The following is a 22,578-nucleotide window of genomic DNA, read 5'->3' as shown; positions in this document are numbered from 1 at the left end:
TGGAGAACATCAAAACTAAGCTCTTCAAGGGATGTTCTACATTGGGGCAGGTCCATTGCATGTAGTCATGCTGTAAGGGTGGCAAGGTTGTCATGTAGAATTGTTACAACCTTATGCTATGGGACCAAAATACTTTACAAATAAGCATTTTTTGTATGATGTGAATTGTAACCTTTCAAAATGCATCTAAAATTTGTTACACTCTCCTTCCCTTTGTTTAGATTAGCACCTTACTTGTTTATACTTGGCACGTTTTCTCTCTATGTTCTCCATAATACAACTCTCCATTGTGTCTCTTCCTGATGGATTCCTTTCTTCATTTCAAATACATTGGAGATTTGGTTGAGAAAGCAAGTGAGCCACTATCATTTCAGATGTTTTATTTGTGTGCATGCCACTATAGTCCCCCTTAGAAATCAAAGTGATGGGGGCTTAAGGAGTTAACATGAATCAAGAGGCAGGGGGAGACGTAATGCAAATAAAGGAGAAAAGGTGAAAATTGAAGTTTTAGTGAATGAAGGGCAAAAAATAGCAGACTGCTTGATGAGTGAAAGGCAATGTCTTAAGCCTTTCATGAAAACAACAATAGTGAGTGATGGACATCATGAGAGCTTTTGTTGTTTGTGAAAGATCAAGCTTGGGCATTTTCAAGAAATTCAAGGTTAAAAAGAGGGACTTGGCTCACATGAAAAACACTTTTTGATTATAAACTCTACTTCTGTGCTACACATCATTGTTGATGTTCGATTCCAATCAAGAAAGGTACGTGATGACTAGCAAGCTAGCTAGACCTCATTTTTGGAAAAAGAAGCGTTCGAAATTAAACGGATTTAAACCATCATTTATCAACTTGCGTTCTTTATAGTACAAGGAGTATCAAGTGGGGCCTTGACCTCCTCACAAATAACAAAATCGGTGGTCAAAGAAGCATGATGGGGTAGACCCTAAGAAGAAGGGCTAGGGGAGTGCCTAAAGTTCAAAATGAGCCTTCTTTTTTCCAATGATAAGCTTTGACCTAAGTTTTCACTTATCAAGAATCGCTAGATCATAAGCTTGTCCAACCCGGTGGTTAGTAGGGCATTATTGGAGATTAGATCTTGCATGACTGTTGGGAGTTGATTTCTTCTTGTTGCTTGCAGCGTAGGCTCTGGGCTGGGACTCCTGGTATGAGCCAATGTTTGTATAAGGTTTTTTTTTGGATTGGACCCCCCTTATGATATTAATATAGATGATATTTACCATTAAAATTTTTCAAAACTTATATGAAGTAAAATGTGGGCATACAATTATAGCTTGGTGTAAAAGGTTGAATGATTAAGAGGATGAGATGATAGGGCTTTTGCCCAACTGAGTTGGTGCGAGGGCACGGGGGGGCGGGGGGGGTGCAATGGGTTTAACAATAAGAAAAGAGGAGAGTTTATTACAAAAATGAAAGGAGAGAGGCGCTCGAAAGGCACTGCTAAGAGGGCATTCCCACATACGTTTGTGGAAGGTGCCGATTTTTCTTCTCATCCTCTTTCAATCTTTTTCCCATGAGGATAGAAGTTTACAATGGGAGGAAATAGGCATGAAGATAGCAGTCCATAAACTTTGTCCAATCGCAACTCACAATCGGTCCATGAATGTAGGCTTATTTACAGTCGTTAGATATTTTGTGAGCCATACGTAGATGCCAACTTTGAGTTTACCATCACGGGAACGTGCTCTGAAAATTTGTGAAATTCTGCTAAGATCACAATGAAATCGATGTCAAATTTAGGAAACTGAGAGAGGAAGATGCTCCAAGAGTCCAAGCATGGGACAAAAAGCCGCGTGTGGAGGGCGGGGGGCAGAAGTGTGCGGGGCACGTGCGATCCCAAATGTCAAAAGAGAGGCCCCGATTTCCACGCCCACGAAAAAGGGCGGGCGTAAGCGGCGCGCACTGTGACTAAAACCCATAGCTGACCAAAAACCCCCGGATGACGTGGAATAGATATCAGGATTAATAGGGGTAAAAATACACAAAAGAGTCCAGATATTTCACTAAAAGAGTCTAGATATTAAGTGAAATTCGTATAAATTAAGAAGGTCCGTGGCGTCTCGACGAGCCACGCGCGCAGCCGACTTAATACTTAAAAAACTAAAGCTTAACTTATAAATTAATCATCTTCCTTCTTTTGAAGCTCCCCGTCGCCATAGCCACCCGCAAAGCTTACCATCGCCATAGCCAACCTTTTCAAGCTCTCCATCACCATAGCCACCCTCGCCAAGCAAGCTCCCATCGCCATCTCCTTCACCCTTCCCTTGCTTCTACCCTTTTTGGGTTCACAGGATCCCTCCCTCCCCCGCCATTTATCACGAGCAGAAAAGTTGCACCGCTTCGCCTCCATATCCAAGTCTTTGTCCCTTCCCCCCCGTCCCTGGTCCCCTTTGCGGCCCTCGTACTTCCGCTTTTGCTTCCCCCTTCCGTGACGGGATTCTGGGTCGCTCTGGAAATCACACGCTTTCGCTGTCTGATTTCTTCTAAGGTTCGATGATCTAGATTGCGGCTTGCAATACAATTATACATTCAAGATCGACGGGTTGGATCGGATTCATGAATCTCTTGCTTCAAAAGAACGCCTCGCATTCACAATCCTGTGATTCAACCTTGCAACTGCTCTAACCGCATGCCCGTGAAGCGCAGGTTTTAATCCAATCTGTACTCTACATCCTCATCTCAAGACGCGCTGGATTTCTCTGCTGCTTTTTAGCACCCGAGTCCTGCTTTTTGATTTGGGCACCCAAGCTTTTCCTGCTATGAAAGATCGACCTGGCGTACCGTTCGTGATGATCCCGCGGCTATATAATCCTTAATTCTGTCCTTTATCCTCCATATTATTCTTCTTCAGTGGAAGGACGCTGCTCCAGCCATCATGTCGACCGCGAACGTCACATGTCTGACACCTATGGCCGCCACTTCCAACGGCGTTTGGCAGGGTGACAATCCGATTCACTTTGCGCTGCCCCTTCTCATCGTTCAAATCTGCCTTGTGCTCGTGGTAACGCGAACACTGGCAGTGATTCTGAAACCTCTGAGACAACCTCGTGTCATCGCCGAGATCGTGGTAAGTACTTCTATTCCTGGTCCTCGTTATGTGCCGCTTTTCTTCCAGAGTTAGAATGATTCTTCTTGAATCTTCTACTCTTGCAGAGTTCGAATGATTGCTGCGTTTCTGTATTCTGAAGCATGCATGTTCGTTCGTCTGCTTCCGAGTTCCATAAGCAATTTCCGTTCTGATCAGTGCCACTATAATTCTGCAGGGGGGGATTTTGCTTGGACCGTCTGCATTAGGCCACAGTTCGGCATACATCAACGATATCTTTTCCAAACAAAGTATAACAGTTCTCGATACCGTTGCCGATCTCGGTCTACTTTTTTTCTTGTTTCTGGTGGGTCTTGAGCTTGATTTGCAATCTATCCGGAAAACTGGAAAACAGGCCTTAGCTATCGCGGTGACGGGAATCACTGTTCCGTTTGTTGCTGGTGTTGGTGTCTCATGGGTCTTACACAGCACCATTGCGCCAGATGGAAAATTTGCACCGTTTCTAGTGTTCATGGGAGTGGCGTTGTCGATAACGGCTTTTCCTGTGCTGGCTCGCATTCTTGCTGAGCGTAAGCTCTTAACAACCGACGTTGGGCAGATGGCTATGTCTGCAGCCGCTGTGAACGATGTGGCTGCCTGGATTCTCTTAGCACTTGCCGTTGCCTTGTCGGGATCCAATAAGAGTCCAGTCATAGCAGTATGGGTGCTACTGTGTGGTATCGCCTACGTGATTGTGATGTTTCTTGCAATCAAGCCGATAATGTCTATGATCGCGAGGCAAACGGTTGAGAACGAGCCCGTGAATGAAACATATGTGGCAATCACCCTCGCGGGGGTCCTGGCTGCTGGATTCGTCACAGACGCCATCGGAATTCATTCCATCTTCGGAGCTTTTGTCTTCGGATTGATCATTCCGAAGGAGGGACCATTTGCGGCACTCCTGATTGAGAAAATCGAAGACCTGGTAACCATTTTGATGCTTCCTCTGTACTTCGCATCCAGTGGACTGAAGACCAATATTGGGGCGATCCATGGTGCTCGAGCGGGTGGCCTTCTTGTGCTGGTTATCACCACAGCATGTCTGGGAAAAATCCTGGGCACATTTGCAGTGGCTTTGCTCCACAAGATGGACACCAGAAAGGCGCTTACGCTGGGATTTCTCATGAATACCAAGGGCTTGGTAGAGCTCATTGTTCTCAATATTGGCAAGGATCGAAAGGTACCACTCTTCACAACTTCTTGTAACTCGTTCTTTCCTTCGTTTTAGTTTCCAATTGCATGCTACAAAATTTCGAGCACACTTTTGGTTCAGCACACTGAGCACAGTATGATTTTGAAGAGGCTTTGTATATAAAATTCGTCACACTTTCCATCCTCATCATTATTTAATCTGATGCAGGTCTTGAACGATGAGACTTTTGCCATCATGGTTCTCATGGCTCTCTTTACAACGTTCATCACAACGCCCGTAGTGATGGCACTCTACAAGCCAGCAAGGAACCCGGTGCCATACAATCGCAGGACGTTGTATATGGCAGGTGACAAGCCCGATGCAGAGCTGCGAGTGTTGGCCTGCGTGCATGGGATGCCGAATGTGCACGCGATTCTCAATCTTGTAGAGACTTCGCGGGGCACAAGGAAGCGGCCATTGCATATGTACATTCTGCACTTGCTGGAATTGTCGGAAAGGCCGTCTTCCATCATGAAAGTCCAGCGAGTCCGTCGAAACGGTCGGCCTTTCTGGGATATCAAGAATCACGAAGTGGATAGCGTTGTGGTGGCCTTCGAAGCCTTTGGCCAATTGAGCAAGGTGACAGTGCGGCCAATGACCTCTATATCAGGCTTTGAGGATATGCACGAAGATATCTGCGCCACAGCGTCAGACAAACGGGCTGCGATTATGATTCTTCCGTTCCACAAGCATGCTCGCCCGGATGGGGTGTGGGAGGGGCACAACCCAGGATTCAGAAACGTGAATCAGAAGGTGTTGTTGCATGCGCCGTGCTCTGTGGGAATTCTGGTGGATCGGGGGATAGGCACGAGCTCGTTATCATCAAGCAATGTAGATCAAAACGTGGGTGTTCTCTTCTTCGGAGGTCCAGATGATCGTGAAGCTCTAGCATTTGGATACCGGATGGCCGAGCATCCTGGAGTGAAATTAACGGTATTTCGATTTGTTTTTGGCGAGAGCTCAGATCACACTACAGTGACGGTTTCGATGCAAGGCAACGCAGATGGCATTCACAGTCACCACGTACCCAGTGTGACTGAATCACACTCTAAGTTCTCCCTCAGCTCGCGGTTTTCCGTCGGGCACGACACCTATGACTTCATGGTCACCACTGATCTTGACTGGGCTCAGGAGAGCAAGCTAGACGAGGAGTGCTTGGCACTGGTGAAGAAGAGGAGCAGCCCTGAAGCATGGACAACACCCATCGTAGTCGGAGGAGGAGCAACCCCAGCAACAGTTGCTTCATCGACAGGAGGCGTTGCTCCATCATTGCCGGGAGGCACTCTTGGGCCTGAGTCCATATTCTATGAGGAGAGGGGCGTCCATGACCCCATCCAAGGTGCCATCGACATCGGGAAAATGGAGTCCTTGAACCTGCTGCTTGTTGGGAGAGGTAGGAGGCCTTCACCCCTCATTGCACCCTTGGCTAGTCACCAAGCCGAGTTCCCGGAGCTCGGTCCTATTGGTGACGCCCTCACTTCCCATGGACCTGAGATCCATTCCTCCATTCTTGTCATTCAACAACATGACTTGGCACTTATGCAAGAGCCGCCTCCCTCAACCAAGGTTGTGGATATTTCTACCCCAAAGACCAGTGGCTTGCTCTCCCCCAGTCTTGTCATCGTCACTGGCCCACCAGTCTCCCATGTTGCCTCTTCCATCCCATCGCCCCCTGTTAATTCTTGATCTAACCTATCTTGAGTCCCCATTCGCATATCCATTCCTTTACATGACTCTTTTATATCATTTATATGTACAGTTCTATTCATCTCTAGCCACACCATGCTTCTCCCTCAATTTTCATATGTATAATGATAATGGTCTTCACCACAGCCCCTCTCCATTGTGTCTTGTACTATTTCGCACTTTTATTCGAGCAAGATCTTATAATTTGCCTTGCACTATTTTGCACTTTTATTCGAGCAAGATCTTATAATTAGAAATGCAAGATTATGAATAATGGTATTGTTGGGTTTCTAAAATGAGGTATCTATATGTGTTTTGCACGTGTTTATATAAAAAAACAAACCCAAATTTTTGCACATCTTAATACCTAGGCTTAATACATAGAATTCTATTATGATATGGAAACAACTTTGGACGCATGTACTTTGAGATGTAGAAGTTCCAAATCATGTCCTTCATAAAAGTAATTACATGCTTGCAATCCAACAATCTCATTTTGGTTACTCTCTTCCTCCAATTCACACTCCAAAATGGGAGCCTACTAGTTTGGACTCACATGCGTAGGAAAAGCACATTCACTATGATTATGGCATTTGTTACTTATGATGTCACGCCTATATTGTTTGACAACTCTTCTCTTAATGAATTTTATAGCTCTTCTCTTAAGGAATTTTACTTGCTTTGCATGGTATCAACACCACAAGTGAAATGTGTACCTTTGCAATGCTCATCTAACTACAACACTTTGTTTCTTTCTTTTAAAGTCAATCATTTATATAGGTGTAGCTAGAACTACACACATTGGTATAGGGTTATTTCTCATCGTTGTAGTTAGAAGATTGAAATTCTGTTAGCCCAACCTACTTCATCCATACATGCCATTTGCTTTTAATAAAATAATACTTTAATGTTTACTTCAAGTGGCTTCATTACAAATTTTTTTATGTTTTCCTTTTCATATGTATTCATATGATGTATTCGTTAGCATTTTTAAAAAATGTATTTGTTCAAATTAAGTCTCCTTGGTATTTTACTCTTTCCCAACTATAGTTTGTACTATTATATAACTCATAGATTGGTGGAGCTATTTTCCCCCCCTCCAACATATTCTATAAATACAATGATTTCCCTTATCTCACTAATATAGAACATTGTGTTCCCTCCATCTTTTTAATAGTGTCTTTAGTGCACACACTCCCATCGATGGTATACTTCACTGCATCCACTTAAAATAAAAATTACAAGACATGCAAAATGAATAGTCTATAGTAAGGGCACATCTTATCACAAATTTTTTATCTATTAGAGTAAAAACCACACTATATAATAAAGCATCCTTCATGCCACTAAACCAATCGTGGCTTGAAACATAATAAACCATACCAACAAGCCACAAAATTGAAATGTACTAGTTGCACAACCAAATGGATTACAATACAAGATAATTATTCTAACCACTATGCTTTAAAAAGCTACGCCCCCCACACCAAGCACTCTAGACTAGAGCTTAGTGGGTTCAAATCTGCCTCGTCATAGACCAACTTATTGATATCGCTATAACAAACTATCCAAGCTGGCAATCCTTTCTTTAATAAGCTCACATTGAAAGACACGTTTCTAACCATATATAACATTACGTCCATTCTTAAGAGAAACATGCTCATTAGGAAAAAAGGGAGCTCATTTTAGGGCCTTTTAGGGTTTAGAAAAATAGGCTCTCGACCAATCAGTAGAGGGCCAACGTAACGTTGGAAAAATACCAAAAATAACACCGTATTAGGGAATTTGGGAATTCTCAGATACTTTGGGAATCCCCAAATGAGAAAAATCCCATTGAATTTGGGAATTTCATTAATATGGAACTGACCATGAGATAGTATGTTTTTATAGTTGCATGGAACTTTCCATGAGATAGTATGGAACTTGCATGGTGTGTTTACAGATTTTATAGCACTAGCAATATGCATCACTTGCTATAGGATTGAAAATACACATATTGGTGTTGTTTATAAAACACTCTTATAAATACTCAATATGATGGTGTTTATAAAACACCATTTACAAGGCTTGCATATGCTTGTTACATCACAACAATACATCTCCAGAGGACAACCGTAGATTTTCTTGGGCCTTTGCCGCATGTTTTGATGGAATTTTCAATTTCTTTGGGAGTTTAGTGCTCATATGCATCCATGCAAATACAATACTATCTATACTCTCCCATCACTAAGGATCTTTTGTGTTGCATATCCAAAATTTATCCCAACACCCTAAATACACTTCTTCATCTATAGCATTTCGTTGAAGACAAATAGGTGCCCAATATTGTACAAGTATCTTCTTGTAATTCTCTGATGTCCTATTCACATCTATGTTACTTTGTGCAACTCCAAGCCATATTGGGTAGATTGAGTCTGGTGGCCGAATAAGCATAAAATCACCATTCTTGACATCCACCATTGGCTTACATGCATCTTTGGGTCTTTTTCGTGAAGGCCCAAAATAAAGGTCATCCAGTTCTTCCAACTCTTCAAAGTCATCGTTGTCATCCATTGCAACAAATGTTCCTTCACCATGTGTCCTTGGCCAAAAACCTTTGAACACTTCCTCTTCCTGCATGTTTGGAGTTTGTAGAGCACCCACCATATTTTTCCAATACTCAATCATAGGTGCTATGTACTGTGTGAACAACATCTAGACCTTGTGATGTTGACCATTTTTCACAGTACCTTAGGTAACCTTTGATGCCTCCTACCACCTCTTGGTGATCCTTTATGCATTCAAACATGGGTACCAGCATTGGGGACCCTGTTGGAAGCATGGGCTCCCACTTCCACAATTCAATGCCATCTTCTCTCAGTAGCCACTCAATCGACTTTGGATGCATCTTGTACTGCATGTTTGGCATGTTTTCTTTCATATAAAACCTCAATTGGAGTGGCTTTGAATGTCCCACCAATGAATCCTTCCCATCACACAAGAAGCCATCGATGTAACTCTTGAAGTGAGGGACATGGGTTATGAGAAATGGTGCGGGCCTTGAAGATTGACACATTTGGAAATGATACATCAAGTATGGGAAAGTGAAAGTCATGCTTGCCCTGACCTTCTCAGAGAGTTTTCTAAACGCATGGCATCAACGTCCTCATATGTTTGACCCACCATAAGAAATCCTAGCTATATCATCTTGAAGGTCCCTCATGCCACCAAGAGTGATAAAAATGCAAACAAGTAGCAATTTTTATTCTCTGATACACAATGAGTCAAGCTATAGTTGCAAGTTTTCAGGCAATCATTTGAACGCCATGACCATCTGATGCCCCCATCTTATCCATACACGTGTTGATTGAGATTACCTTGGTGATGATCCAGTGCCTTTTGTGAATTTAATGCCTGTAGAATTGCATTGCTTGATCTCAGCATACCATCCTCTGCTAGATCGCCCTTCTCATGTCTCTCCAACCTCTCTAATTTTTGTAAACACATGGATTATGATGCAATAGTGAAGTTTGGATCATGAGGCCATAATCCCAAAGCAAAGTGACCATAATGCCCTTCCCCATGTCCATGTGTAGTAACTCCTGTTAGTGAAACTAACAATTGAGGGAATTTGTCCGTCTCTTTCGATTGCACCCTCAATCTTGGTATTGGTGTCTTTTGTTGATCCATCTTGTCATGTATGATGCACAAATTTTTGTGTGGATTCAATTGCGATGCCAAGTGCCATGCATAGTAGAGGTTTCTAAAACTTTGTTGTTGTAGCATGTGACATCAACGTCACCTCAAGAGTTTATCCCGTTCTTGTATACATTTTATTGCCCCCAATTATTCTTTGATCTTTGAACAAGTACTACACTTGGAGAACTCACTAGTCTTTGCAAGACTTACATGCTTAAATTCTATAGTCCATATTCGAACATTACTAATTGTGTGTTTCTCGACCCATCTTCTCATGTTCAACTTTTGTGTGGCATTTGCCCAACATTCTTCTCCACAAAGTCTCTCATAATTGCTCTTCCAGTTTGAGTGTGGTCCCAAGCTTTCCTTAAAAGCCCATTGTTTCCATGGATGGCTCTACACACACCCTACTCATACTGCCCTCTATACCTATAAAATGATGTCTCTCGGATGCCATATATCTTATACCATGCCATTGAACACACATCCTTCCCATTAACCAAAAAATTATATCTTCATGTACCCACAATATCAACATGATTCAATGAGTCAAAAATATCATACACATAGTTAGTATGTGCTTCCAAGTCCAAGCTCCAAAAGTAGTTGCGAATCTCTTTTATTGCTTCCCAGCTAGTGAGTTGGTAACATTTTTTAGCACAAAAATCGGTTGTACCCACTTGTAAAATATCATCCATACATAACCTCAATGTAGAAGCCTTTTGAGCGATAACCCTGGCCTTTCAATTCACCATATAATCCGATCTCTTTTTAACATAGATTGAATTCTTGCTTTGGATGAAATCCTCTTAAACCCTCTATTTCGTCAACTTTGTCTGCTTCACACATATTAGCACCCATGTATTCGTCCTCTAGCAATGGGCTTCCATCCTCGAATGTGAGTCTCTTGATCGGCTACCTCACCAAATTGACACAATTTAGACCATCACTCACAGTTGACGATGCATTAGCATTGTATGTCCTATCCACCACTACACCTACATCAAGGTCTCCTAGAAGTTCAAAATCAATAGCCTCATATGGGAATGCCATAAGGATGATACTTGTGCCAAGGTTCTGTGTTCTTTCCTCTGACCATAGGACCACTCTCCTTTCTCTCCAACTATCACATACACTAATGCAATCATAATCTTCAAGCATCTCATCACATTGCATTGTTGCCCCATCACCATTGCCTAGGTTAATCCTTCCATTTTCATGTTCAAAAGATTGTGTTGTGTACCATTCTAGTTTTATAGTACCTTCATTACATTTTTACTATTCCACTTGACAAAACTACCAACAACATCAAAAACTATGCATGCATCATCAGTTGGAAATGGCAAAAGTGCATTACTATTGAGACATTTCTTCACTGACACCGACAGACATCCAACACCAAGAAGTTTCCCATGGCAAGTGTCAGATGTATGTATTGAATGTACCATCCCAACAACCACAACTTCATGTTCAATCATCAAGTTGACCATATCTTCACACTGTATTTCTTCACCCATGATGCCTGAGAGCTCTTAGTTAGTAAAATATTTTTGGAATAACTAATTCTACCACATGTTGTATCTCTCCACTCCCCCCCCCCACAATATCAAAATATCTGTGTGTGTGTGTGTGTGTGTGTGTGTGTGTGTGTGTGTGTGTGTGTGTGTGTGTGGTATATACACACTTATAAAGCATGTAAAAGTTCTGACCATATGGCCAAACCTTTATGATGACTAGAAGATGCCAACATAATCATAAATCATTAGGGAAGTTTTGACCATGTGGCCAAAACTTTATAAAAACAAAGTGGTGTGCAAGATTAACTGTGATGGAGGAAAGGGAAGTTTTGACCTTGTGGCCAAATCTGTACAAGGGAACAATGGTTTCCAAACAAATCCTTGTGAGTCAAAAGTTTTTCTTGTGAGATAATCTTTGTGAGTTTGTTTAACTTTAATGTTTTGGCCACGAGGTCTAAAGTTTTACACCTTGTTCTTAAGGTCATCCTCCAAGGACAGTTTGGAAACCCTCACAAAGTTTTGACCTTGTGGCCAAATCTGTGTGAGTTGTCCAAACATGTTCTTCAGTGTTGTTTTTAATAAGAATTGGAAACATTGATGAGAATGCATGCACCCGTAGGTAGACTAGGGAAGTTTTCGTTTGTAGATTAATCATTTTCCATGGAAGGATTTGACCATGAGGCCAAATCTCTACGACGTGTCCACACATTCACAAAGCGTCAATAAGTTTTGACCTTCATGAGGAGAAGAGCCTATCTACACAATCAAAAAACATTTGGAACTTTTGACCAGGTGAAAAAATCTTTTCAGGTGCCTACATGTGTGTGTGTGTGTGTGTGTGTGTGTGTGTGTGTGTGTGTGTGTGAGTGAGAGAGAGAGATTGCATGTGGAAAAGTTTTGACCTTATAGATAAATCTTTAGAACAAGATGAAGAAGAGCTTTGACCTTGTGGCAAAATTTGCATGAGTCAAAATTTTTTCTTATGAGATACTATTCATGAGTTTGGTTTCTTGAAAGTTTTGGCCACAAGGTCTAAAGTTTTACACATCTAGTTCTTGAGGTCATCCCCAAGGACATTTTGGAAACCCTCAAAAAGCTTTGACCTTGTGGCCAAATCTTTTTTAGTTGTCCAAACCTATTCTTGAGTGGTGTTCCCAACAAGAATTGGAAACCTTTTCACCTTGTGGCCAAATCTTATGAGCGAAAACCCTATTTTATTATATATTTTATATAAATAAATAAATATAAGCAAACAAATTTTTAAATTAAAATAATCTATATATATATATATGGGTGTGAATAGATACTATGGAATATGTATATGTAGTTATATGCATTTACAATTTACTCTCTCTCTCTCTCTCTCTCTCTCTCTCTCTCTCTCTCTCTCTCTCTCTCTCTCTCTCTCTCTCTCTCTCTCTCTCTCTCTCTCTCTCTATCTATCTACCTATCTATCTATATATAATATACTAATTATATATATATATAAAATATACTAAAGTTATATATATTTGAGATCCAACTAAAGGTTATTATCTATATATTTATTTATTTATTTTTATGTTTATATAAATATACTTTCATATTTACGTTTATATTTATATATTCTATTTCATTATATATTTTAAAATGTATATGTATATGCACTTGGATGAGTTAGTTATTGATGCATTTATGTATACCTAAACGTACATATTGAATATATAAAGAACTAATATATTATTTTTTAAGGACATACAAAGAAATAATTAAGAACATACAAAGAATATTATTTATTAAGAACATACAAAGAAATAATTAAGACACATTAAGAATATATATTTGTGTATACTGTAACTATGTGTGTTGAGTTAACAGCATAATAAATAAAGAAAAGAATATACATATTAAGAATACTATATATTCTTTTATAACAAAGACTTATTTAGATATTCTAACTATTTATTTTGATTTAAATAAAAACAACATAATTCATAAGAAAAGAATATATAAGAATTCTAACATAGATAAAGACCGTATATGTAAGATTTTTTTTTTTAGCATAAAAAAGAAAGATTTTATTAATATTTAAAAGAGATTATAGAAAAAGCAAGAGCCGAAAAGGCCTCTCCATACTACATGGTCTAACTTTAAGAAAGAAAGTAATCAAGGCAGGTACTTGCAAGTCACACATTTAACCTTGACTAACAAAGCCCCCCCCCCAAAAAAAAACAAACAAACAAATATTTTGAAAGGGTCTTTTGGGACTGACCCCATTTTTATATTTTAAAAAAAGTATTGATATTTTAAAAAGAAAATAATGTATATTTTAGCCTAAACCCTAAAAGAAAGCCTACCTGCAGACCTTTGCTCCCTCGACTCCTTGCATGAGGTGCTCTAGCTCGGCATCGAATCCGTGTGATCAAATCTATAGCCTCCCTTGATTTGCACGACGCTCCCTCGAATCTAGCTCGTCATCAAATCTGCAAAACTAGAGCCTCTCCTCGATGTGCATGGAAAATCTACTGCGTGGGCGTGGAAAATTTGTTTTGTGGGTACTCTGTTGCGTGAGCACAGTGTACTGCATTTTCTTTGTTGGCAAATCTGCTGTTGCACGGCAATCTCAACAAAGCCTAGCGTGTCTGCCTTCTTGAGGTCTCCTCTGACTCCCCTCGACCAAATCTGATGCGGCCTCTACAGCGCCTTTCATATGCCTTTACAGTGCCTTTTGTATACCTGTTGAATTGCTACAGCCTGTCGAAGTCTGGAGCCTCTACAACCTCCCTCTACTAGTGTATTGCCTCTACAGTCTCCCTCTAGTCTATTCCCTCTACAATGCCTTTTGTATGCCTGAGGCCGTGGAACAGAGATCTAAGGCCCATGGAACTGAGACCTGAGGCCGCGTCACTTCATGAAATAGAGATTTGAGGCTGTTGAAAGTATGCTCGTCCGTGCTCATCCTCAGAGCCACGCAGAAGAAACTCTAGGACCCTCCAGGTATGTCGATTCTTGGCATCACCCGCTAGTTGAATCTCTCTCCCTTTCTCTCTCGCTAGTTGAAGAGCTCTCTCTCTCTCTCTCTCTCTCTCTCTCTCTCTCCCTCTATCTTCAAAGCTCCTGTTGAAGCTCTCTCTCTCTCTCTCTCTCTCTCTCTCTCTCTCACCCTCTCGCCCTCTGTCTTCAAAGCTCCTATTGAAGGTCTCTCTCTCTCTCTCTCTCTCTCTCTCTCTCTCTCTCTCTCTCTCTCTCTCTCTCTCTCTCTCTCTCTCTCTCTCACCCTCTCGCCCTCTGTCTTCAAAGCTCCTGTTGAAGGTCTCTCTCTCTCTCTCTCTCTCTCTCTCTCTCTCTCTCTCTCTCTCTCTCCCTCCTTCCCCTTCAGAGTAATAAATTCAAAATGAAATTCAAATTCACATTCTAAACTGAAATGAAACACTTTTGAAATTTAAATCTCTAAAAATTCTTGCCTAAATTAAAATTACGGCCTAGATTTAATTTCCCGCCCAAATTTCTTGAGGGCTTTTCTTCCCTTTAAATTTTTGGCCACAAGTTGAAACGTTTTGTCCATATGCTCATAAGGAAATTCCTCAAGGAAACCCTCACAAAGATTTGACCTTGTGGCCAAATTTTTGTGAGTTGTGTGTCCAAAGAAGCAAGATGGCCAAATTTTTCTTCACAGTGACCATCTAGCCACATGGCTAAAGATTTAAACATATAGCTACCAAAATTTTAACCGAATTGCATAATCTATATCTTATGCAAGAAGATTTGACCATATGACAAAATATTCTTGATGGCCAAAGATTTATACAAGGTCCAAATGTTCACAATGGCCTGACAAGAGAGCAACCTGAAGAAGGTCCCTTCAGATGTATGTTTCACTCAAAAGTTTATGCCATAAGGTCAAAACTTTGTCAGATCTTGTTCCTAAAGGATTGCAGAGTTAAGTCTCCACCTTGTGGCAAACCTTGTGGCAAAACTTTTGTTCCTAAAGGATTGCAGATGTTAAGTCTCCCCCTTGCTCATTGAAGAGCTCTCTCTCTCTCTCTCTCTCTCTCTCTCTCTCTCTCTCTCTCTCTCTCTCTCTCTCTCTCTCTCTCTCTCTCTCTCTCTCTCTCTCTCTCTCTCTCTCTCTCTCTCTCTCTCTCTCTCTCTCTCTCTTTCTCTCTCCCTAACCCTCTAAACTTTTGCCCACAAGGTCAAACTTTTTGACTAGATGCGCATGAGGTATCTTCTCAAGGACAACCCCACAAAGATTTGTCCTTGTGGCCTAATTTTTTTGAGTTGTGTGTCCGAGGGAGCAAGAGCAATCAGAAATTTAGACCATATGGCCAATTTTTCAAAACCTGGCAAAATCTTTGACCATATGGCCAAAGATTGAATAATATAGCCAAATTTTTCTCCATCTAGCTTTGATAGGACCAAAATCAAGATGAGTGTAATACTCTCAAAAGTTTATGCCACAAGGCCAAAACTTTATCACATCCTGTTTTCAAGGTTTCTACCTTTTGTCAAAAACCTTGGTGAATGTGCATCCGCCCCTTTGCATTCTGGCAAAAATCTTAGCAGATGTGCAACCACCTAAAGTAGAATCCTGAAGAAGATTTGACCTTGTGGCCAAATCTTTATGATGGCCAAAACTTCTTAAGCTGTCAAGATTTTGACGAGTCTAAATGTCCACAATATTGATTATGGAGCAACCTGAAATTTATCCTGATAGGAACAATTCTTGATGAGTGTACGTTTCTCAAAAGTGTACCTTGTCACATCTTGTTTCCAAAGTATGGGGATGCAAATTTTCCGCCTTGTGGCAGAAACTTTGGTAGATGTGCAGCCTCATAAAATGGAAGAGGTTTGACCTTGTGGCCAAATCTGCATGATTCCCAAAGCCACAAAATGCTAATGTCAAATGTACTTCTCTTTGCCACAATTCCAAGACTTTTTCACATCCCTTTCCAAAGGATCAGAATGCAAAGTTGGTCGATGTGCATCCACATTGAACAAGAACCTGGAGAAAGTTTGACCATATAGCCAAATTGTGATGATGACCAAAGCTTCTTTAATTGTCAGGATTTTGACAAGGTATAACTGTACATTATGGCTAGACAACATGAGGTGGCTAAAACCTGATCACTAAATAAAATCCTGATGAGTGTACTTCTGTCTAAAGTTTATGCCAAAAGCTTAAAACTCTTTCAAATGTTATTTCCAAAGGATAAGCATGCAAAGTTTCTATCTTGTGGCAAAAACTTTGGTGGATGTGCACACACATACAATAAGGACCTGAAGGAGGTTTTGACCATGTGGCCTAATCTTCATGATGGCCAAAGCTTCTTGAAGTGTATGGATTTTGACAAGGTCTAAATGTCCACAATGGCCACACAATAGAGCAACCTTTCTTTGATAGGAAGAACATCCTAATGAGTGTACTTCCTTAAAAGTTTATGCCACAAGGCCAAAACATTGGTAGATGTGCACCCTCATAAAATGAAATAGGTTTGCCCTTGTGGCCAAATCTGCATGATTCTCAAAGCCACAAAATGCTAATGTCAAATGTACTTCCCTTTGTTACAAGGCCAAGACTTTGTCACATCCCTTTCCAAGGGATCAGAATGCAAAGTTGGTGGATGTGCGTCCACATTAAACAAGAACCAAAAGAAGGTTTGACCATATAGCGAAATCATGATGATGACCAAAGCTTCTTTAATTGTCAGGATTTTGACAAGGTATAACTGTCCATAATGGCTAGACAACACGAGGTGGCTAAAACCTGAGCATTGAATAAAATCTTGATGATTGTACTTCTGTCTAAAGTTTATGCCACAAGGTTAAAACTTTGTCAAATCCAAAGTTTCTACCCTGTGGCAAAAACTTTGATGGATGTGAACACACATACAAGAAGGACCTAAAGGAGGTTTTGACTATGTGGCCTAATCTTCATGATGGCCAAAGCTTCTTGAAGTGTATGGATTTTGACAAGGTCTAAATGTCCACAATGGCCACACAAGAGAGAAAACTTTCTTTGATAGGAAGAAAATTGTAATGAGTGTACTTCCTTAAAAGTTTATGCCACAAGGCCAAAACTTTGTCACATCATGTTTACTTCCTTAAAAGTTTATGCCACAAGGCCAAAACTTTGTCACATCATGTTTCCAAAGAATGGCCTTGTGGCAAAAACTAAGAAAGAACTTTTGGACATTAGGTCAAACCTTGTTGAGAGAGAGAGAGAGAGAGAGAGAGAGAGAGAGAGAGAGAGATATTTTGTTTCTAGTATCACTGCTAAAAGAAAGTTTGCATGTATCTCTCAGGTCTATATCCATGGCACCTAGAGTTTCATCAAAGAAGGATAGTCTCATTAACAAGTGGATGTTGGGTGGTAAGGGAGGGGAAGGGGAATAGGAGGGGGTCCATGGATTTGTTCAAGGGATGTGGAATATTTTTATAGGACTCTACAAGTGGTATTCAAGCACCATAAATAACTAGCCCAAATAGAGCATGGGAAGGCATTCTATATAAGCCATGTTTTCAAGGGATGTGGAATATTTTTATAGGGTCCTACAAGTGGTATTCAAGCACCATAAATAACTAGCCCTACTAGAGCATGAGAAGGCATTCTATACTAGCCTTATTATGATTCTCTCTTTTGTGGAATTCAACGCATCCCTTTTCTTTGTAATAGTGAGGATGTCATTGGACATAGTTCCAAGTCATTTTTTGGTGGGGAGATGGTAGACTCCTTTCTTTTGCATCGATGGTGACATCTCTTTCCACAAAGGGATTAATGTGAGGCCTTCCCTCCTTGACTTCTCATCTCACTATGAAGGTACTCTTTAGAGCTAGGTTGATCCTCATGTTAACAATTTTTTCGACACCATATTGTCTTTAGTATCATTCCCTCTTTTTTTTTTTTGTCCTCATGTCAACAATCTTTTTGGCACCAAATTGTCTTTGGTATCATTCACTAGGTGATAATCACACATTATCTCTACTCTCTCACAATGAACATTCCATCTTAGGGTGGTAGTCCATAGTTTTCTTTTTCAATGCTACACAAATTGAAATTGAACAAGCCATGTATCTATACTATACTTTCACTTGATCTAGTGATTTTTTTAGTAGGAGCCAAGCTAGTTATATTTGGTTTCTCAAGATGTTTCCTTTTTAGAAGGCCATCTTACCTTTTGAACCGTTGGGTACTTCATTTTAGCTCCTTATCTAGTAGTAGTCTACAAAGCTATACTTTATCATACCACTTTATTTCAATGTTTGGACCTTCTGTTGAAGTTAAATTATGATATTTTGACAATAGGTAACTAGTTCCCTATGAACTTTTGCAAAAAATTATTAAATTGATAGAACATACTTTAATTGCATGCATTTGAAAAGAGTAGAAAGGACTTGTCAAAGGTAAATCAATGTTGTATAACTTTCATACTTTTACTTCCCACATGACCTAATAAGGTATGGTAACATGTTGTACCTCAAGTAGCACAATGTTGATTAAGTCACAATCCAAAGTTTTTATGGTGATATCGATAATAGATACCAATACTATTGAGTTGAATCGTTTGACTAGATAAGATTGCCCAATTTCTATCGCATGATATGTTCTTCTGAGTGATCTTTCCTTGAATTCCAAGAGCTTGGCTCATTGGACTAGACACACCTAAATAGAGAAAAAGTCAAATTTTTGCAAGAAAATCATTTCTTTTTGTTAGTACTACCTTGTTACAAGATGTTTCTTAAGCAAGGACCTAACACTTAGCTATCCCTACAGTTTTTTGTTTTTGAGAAATCTCTCGCTACAACTATCTTTAACTCTCTTAGTCTTCTTGTAGAATTGATTTTTAGAACTTGAGTGTCTCTCCCATTGACATTTATGCTTGCTTGTGATAATTTCAATAATGTGGATATACTTTTTCTCAAACATCCAACACATCCTTTCTCAGTAGGCAATTGCTATAGTGTATTTTCTGAGTTCTCTCTCTTTTTTTGTGAGCACAGGGTTAGATACCTACAAATGCCCATTGGAATTTTTATGAATTTGTTTCGGAATGGTTACTAAGTAATTGTACCCCCAATAAAAGTATTGCCTTCTTTCGTTACAATGTCTGATGCATTGGAATTCAAATATTAATTCTCAATATCAAACGACAAGGTTGAGAATATGTTGAGTACTCACACATGCATGATGAATTTGCTATAATATATGTCAATGATGGGAATGGCTGTTAAATAGCTACACCTAGGGAGTTAATTATTTGAAAGATGGAAATATGTTGGGTTTATAGATGCATGATGAATTTTCTATAATATATTCCAATTATGGGAATGGCTACTAAATAGCTACACCTAGGCACCTAATTATTTGAAAGATGTGGAAAATATGTTGGGTACTTATAGATGCATGATGACTTTTCTATACCACATGCCAATTCCATGTAGGCACTTAATTATCTGAAATATAAACATTTTGACATGGCAAGGAGGCACGTTTTAATAAGAACTATGGCGTTCTATCCTTTATTCATCACTAGCTAGTGTAGTAAGAGGAAATGTTGGATTTAGTTTTGGTGTTTGTAAATTTTGAATGAATGAGGTGAGCTTCAACGATTTGCAAAATGCTACAATACTATACTAAATTCATCAATGGCCCATGGCGTTCTTTAAGCCTATCTAGAATCCAAGAGGGTGCTTTTTTATTAATTGTTTCTAGACCTTATGATGGCTTAAATGTGAGAGATTCACCATGCAAATATGCTCAAAGAGAAACAAGTATTTGGAAGATATCTCCAAATTTTGAAGACTAAGCATTGATAAACAGTGATGGCCCAAACGCGACCTAAAGACACCTCTTCCAAGACAAAGAAAGGTATACCTCTTCCACCAATGCCCTTCCACATGATGACACTCTCCTTTATCCAAGGTAAGTATCCACCAAGATTCCTTAAGGATAAATATGAGGAATGGAGGAAATGAGAGAGGGGTCCTCTTTATAGGGATATTTCTCCCACTATGGCCCATCTTTGAAGCAATGTAAGATAGCTAACCAACATCAAAGCAACTTGAAAAAGATGATCTACTTGAGATAGGTTGACTAGGATGCAACTTAGAACTAATCTACTCAATGGAAATTTGCAGATGTGATGTATATGTAGCTATCTTGCCACATGCCATCCACTTCATGGCCATCCATCCATAGTCCAAAATTTTGTCTCATGGTACATGGCATGTTGCATTGCCTCTCTTGTAATGTGATAGGTATTTGGCCTAATCACATGGATCAAACTGGTAGTTCCTCATTGTATTATGAGATAATCATTGGCTTCTCCTCATCTTGGAGCATCATAGAATGAGTAACTAAGGACTTACTTAAAACCTAAAGAGTGGAGAGTTGATCTCCAACACCCTCCTTTAGTTTCGAATATGTGGACTATGGAGGAGACCTCATGTCGAGAAACCCTAGTCAAGCTAGAGGAGTTTTTGCTAAAGTTCCTTTATAGAGATGCATGATGTGTTCTCTTTTGTTGGGAAATAAACAAAACTCTTTTTGTCAATGCAAGGGCAAATGTCAATTGCTACCTACTTTAAAATCAACAAATGCCACCTTCTCTATGGATCATGTACCATCTAATGCCATACTCTTTTGTTTATATATGCATTTAAGAAATATAACCTTGTCAATGCCCCCTTAGTTGAGTGGAGAATTAGTCCAATAACCTAATTGTACGGCTGGCTGCACTATATATTTAAGATGGGAATGGATACTAAGTAACTACACCTAGACACTTAATTCATATGGCAAGGAGATATCGTTTTATAAGAAGTTGGACCTCTCTAGCCTTCATTCATGAGACCAACTAGTCTAGTAGAGAAGGCTAGTTTTCTCTCAAGTTTTACAAAGATTGGTTCCATTGATTTTGTGTCAATCCTCATCACAAATTCTATTGTGGCATCTAAAGTCCATCCCAATCCTCATAGATCTTTTCAAGTGAGAGTTGTCCTTTAATTCCTCAAACGTCTTTGGTTCCCATATGTGAACCAAGACATCATCTACTAAGTTGGCTTGGTTTTGAATAGTTTGAGTCTTTTCAATGCCCTAGGGAATATTTTCACCTAGATCATCAAGAAATGTACCACCAAAGTCCTCATATACCATAGGGAAGGTTGATCCTTCTTTGTTAGAAGTGTTGTTCTTGAGGTTGTCGAGGTATACCTCCCCATCTTACTTTACTTTTCACGTGGCTTGGCTCCATAATTTCTTTGCTATAATCATGTTGTAACACACATATACTAACCATAATCTTCTTACATGAGGGGTTGTATAGTGTGTACCCTTTTGACTTTAACTGTACTAAAAGCTGCACCTCTCAATTTTCGCATCAAGCTTTACCATGTGCTATCAAGAACATCGTAAAATAATTCAATTTGAAACCTTCTAATCTTTGATAGAAGGCTTTTTACCTGAGTAGGCCCCATTTGAATTTTTCCCTTTATTGCCTTTGTTAGACTTTGATTTTTATTAAGTAAATGGTAATGTATCTTGCTTGTGCCCATAAAGTGTGGGATCTCCTATAGGCATATTCTTTTGCACCACAAAACTATGTTGTAAAGCCATCATACGTTATTGCTTAGGTCCCTTGAGGTCAGGAGGACCTATTATATTCCATGCACAACTAAATTCACCACCCTTAATGCTCTTGAAAGTCTCAAGAATTTTTAAAACATGCCCCACTCCAAATTTGATTTGTTGAATGCCATTGATTTGTTCAACAGATTCAAGATCCTCATCACGTTTTTAGTTCCATCAGATTCTTAATCATAAGCATTTGATGTTAGCTAAATCAATGGCATTATCCATATCGTCTCCATAAGGAATGCATATCATGCACTCTACCTCAACCTAATGATGTCACAAATGTACCAACCATGGTTTCTATAAGCCTCTAAAATCATGAGACTCCTACCATAAAGACCTCACACATGTTGGAGGCGTCAAGCTTCCCTTCTCTCCTAAGTTGGGAAAAGATACTTGGTAGGTGTGAATGACTAAAATTTCAATTGAAAATACAGCACACCCTGGAATACCTTTGTCAATGAACGAGCTTGTTGTTAGCTACAAATATCTCTAGGGGTGAGCAGAGCCTGCAGCAGCTCCTTCCACGTTTAATACCCAAGCAACTCCTTCCACATTTAATACCCAATTCTACGAATACAAACTTTTTTGGACAGCCAATGGATATAACCTTGCAATGTTCGAATTCTACCCTTGTCCTATCTGTACACAACAGCACACCCAAGGATGGTAGGTTCTCTCCTTCTGTCCTTGGTTTTCTACTAGGAGTAGGGAGGCTTTGCCAAAGTATAGGAGCAAGATGTAAGCATAAATGTGTCGAGATGACCACCTTCCTAGAGGACTAGCTAT

At 39.9% G+C, this 22,578-nt stretch overlaps 1 protein-coding gene across 2 annotated transcripts; it reads left to right on the top strand.

Moving 5' to 3' along the window:
- Positions 1-2,191: 2,191 nt before the first annotated feature.
- LOC147891916 (cation/H(+) antiporter 18-like) lies at positions 2,192-6,173 on the top strand. 2 transcript variants are annotated; one of them, XM_087389020.1, is made up of 4 exons: positions 2,192-2,665; positions 2,871-3,086; positions 3,283-4,284; positions 4,465-6,173. In XM_087389020.1, exons 2-4 carry the CDS (start codon positions 2,895-2,897, stop codon positions 5,980-5,982), a joined length of 2,712 nt encoding a protein of 903 aa, XP_087245146.1. In that variant the 5' UTR covers positions 2,192-2,665; positions 2,871-2,894; the 3' UTR covers positions 5,983-6,173. The 2 variants fall into 2 exon arrangements, with proteins under 2 accessions (XP_087245146.1, XP_087245145.1); XM_087389019.1 differs by having other exon boundaries at positions 2,192-3,086.
- The last annotated feature ends 16,405 nt before the right edge of the window (positions 6,174-22,578 follow it).

This window comes from Dipteris shenzhenensis, chromosome 17 (genome assembly GCF_047967505.1).
Source record: "Dipteris shenzhenensis isolate YYH24624 ecotype China chromosome 17, Dip_SZ_1.0, whole genome shotgun sequence".
Classification (NCBI taxonomy): Eukaryota; Viridiplantae; Streptophyta; class Polypodiopsida; order Gleicheniales; family Dipteridaceae; genus Dipteris; species Dipteris shenzhenensis.
The sequence above is the reverse complement of the archived record's forward strand: the minus strand, read 5'-3'. Positions and strand labels throughout refer to the sequence as shown.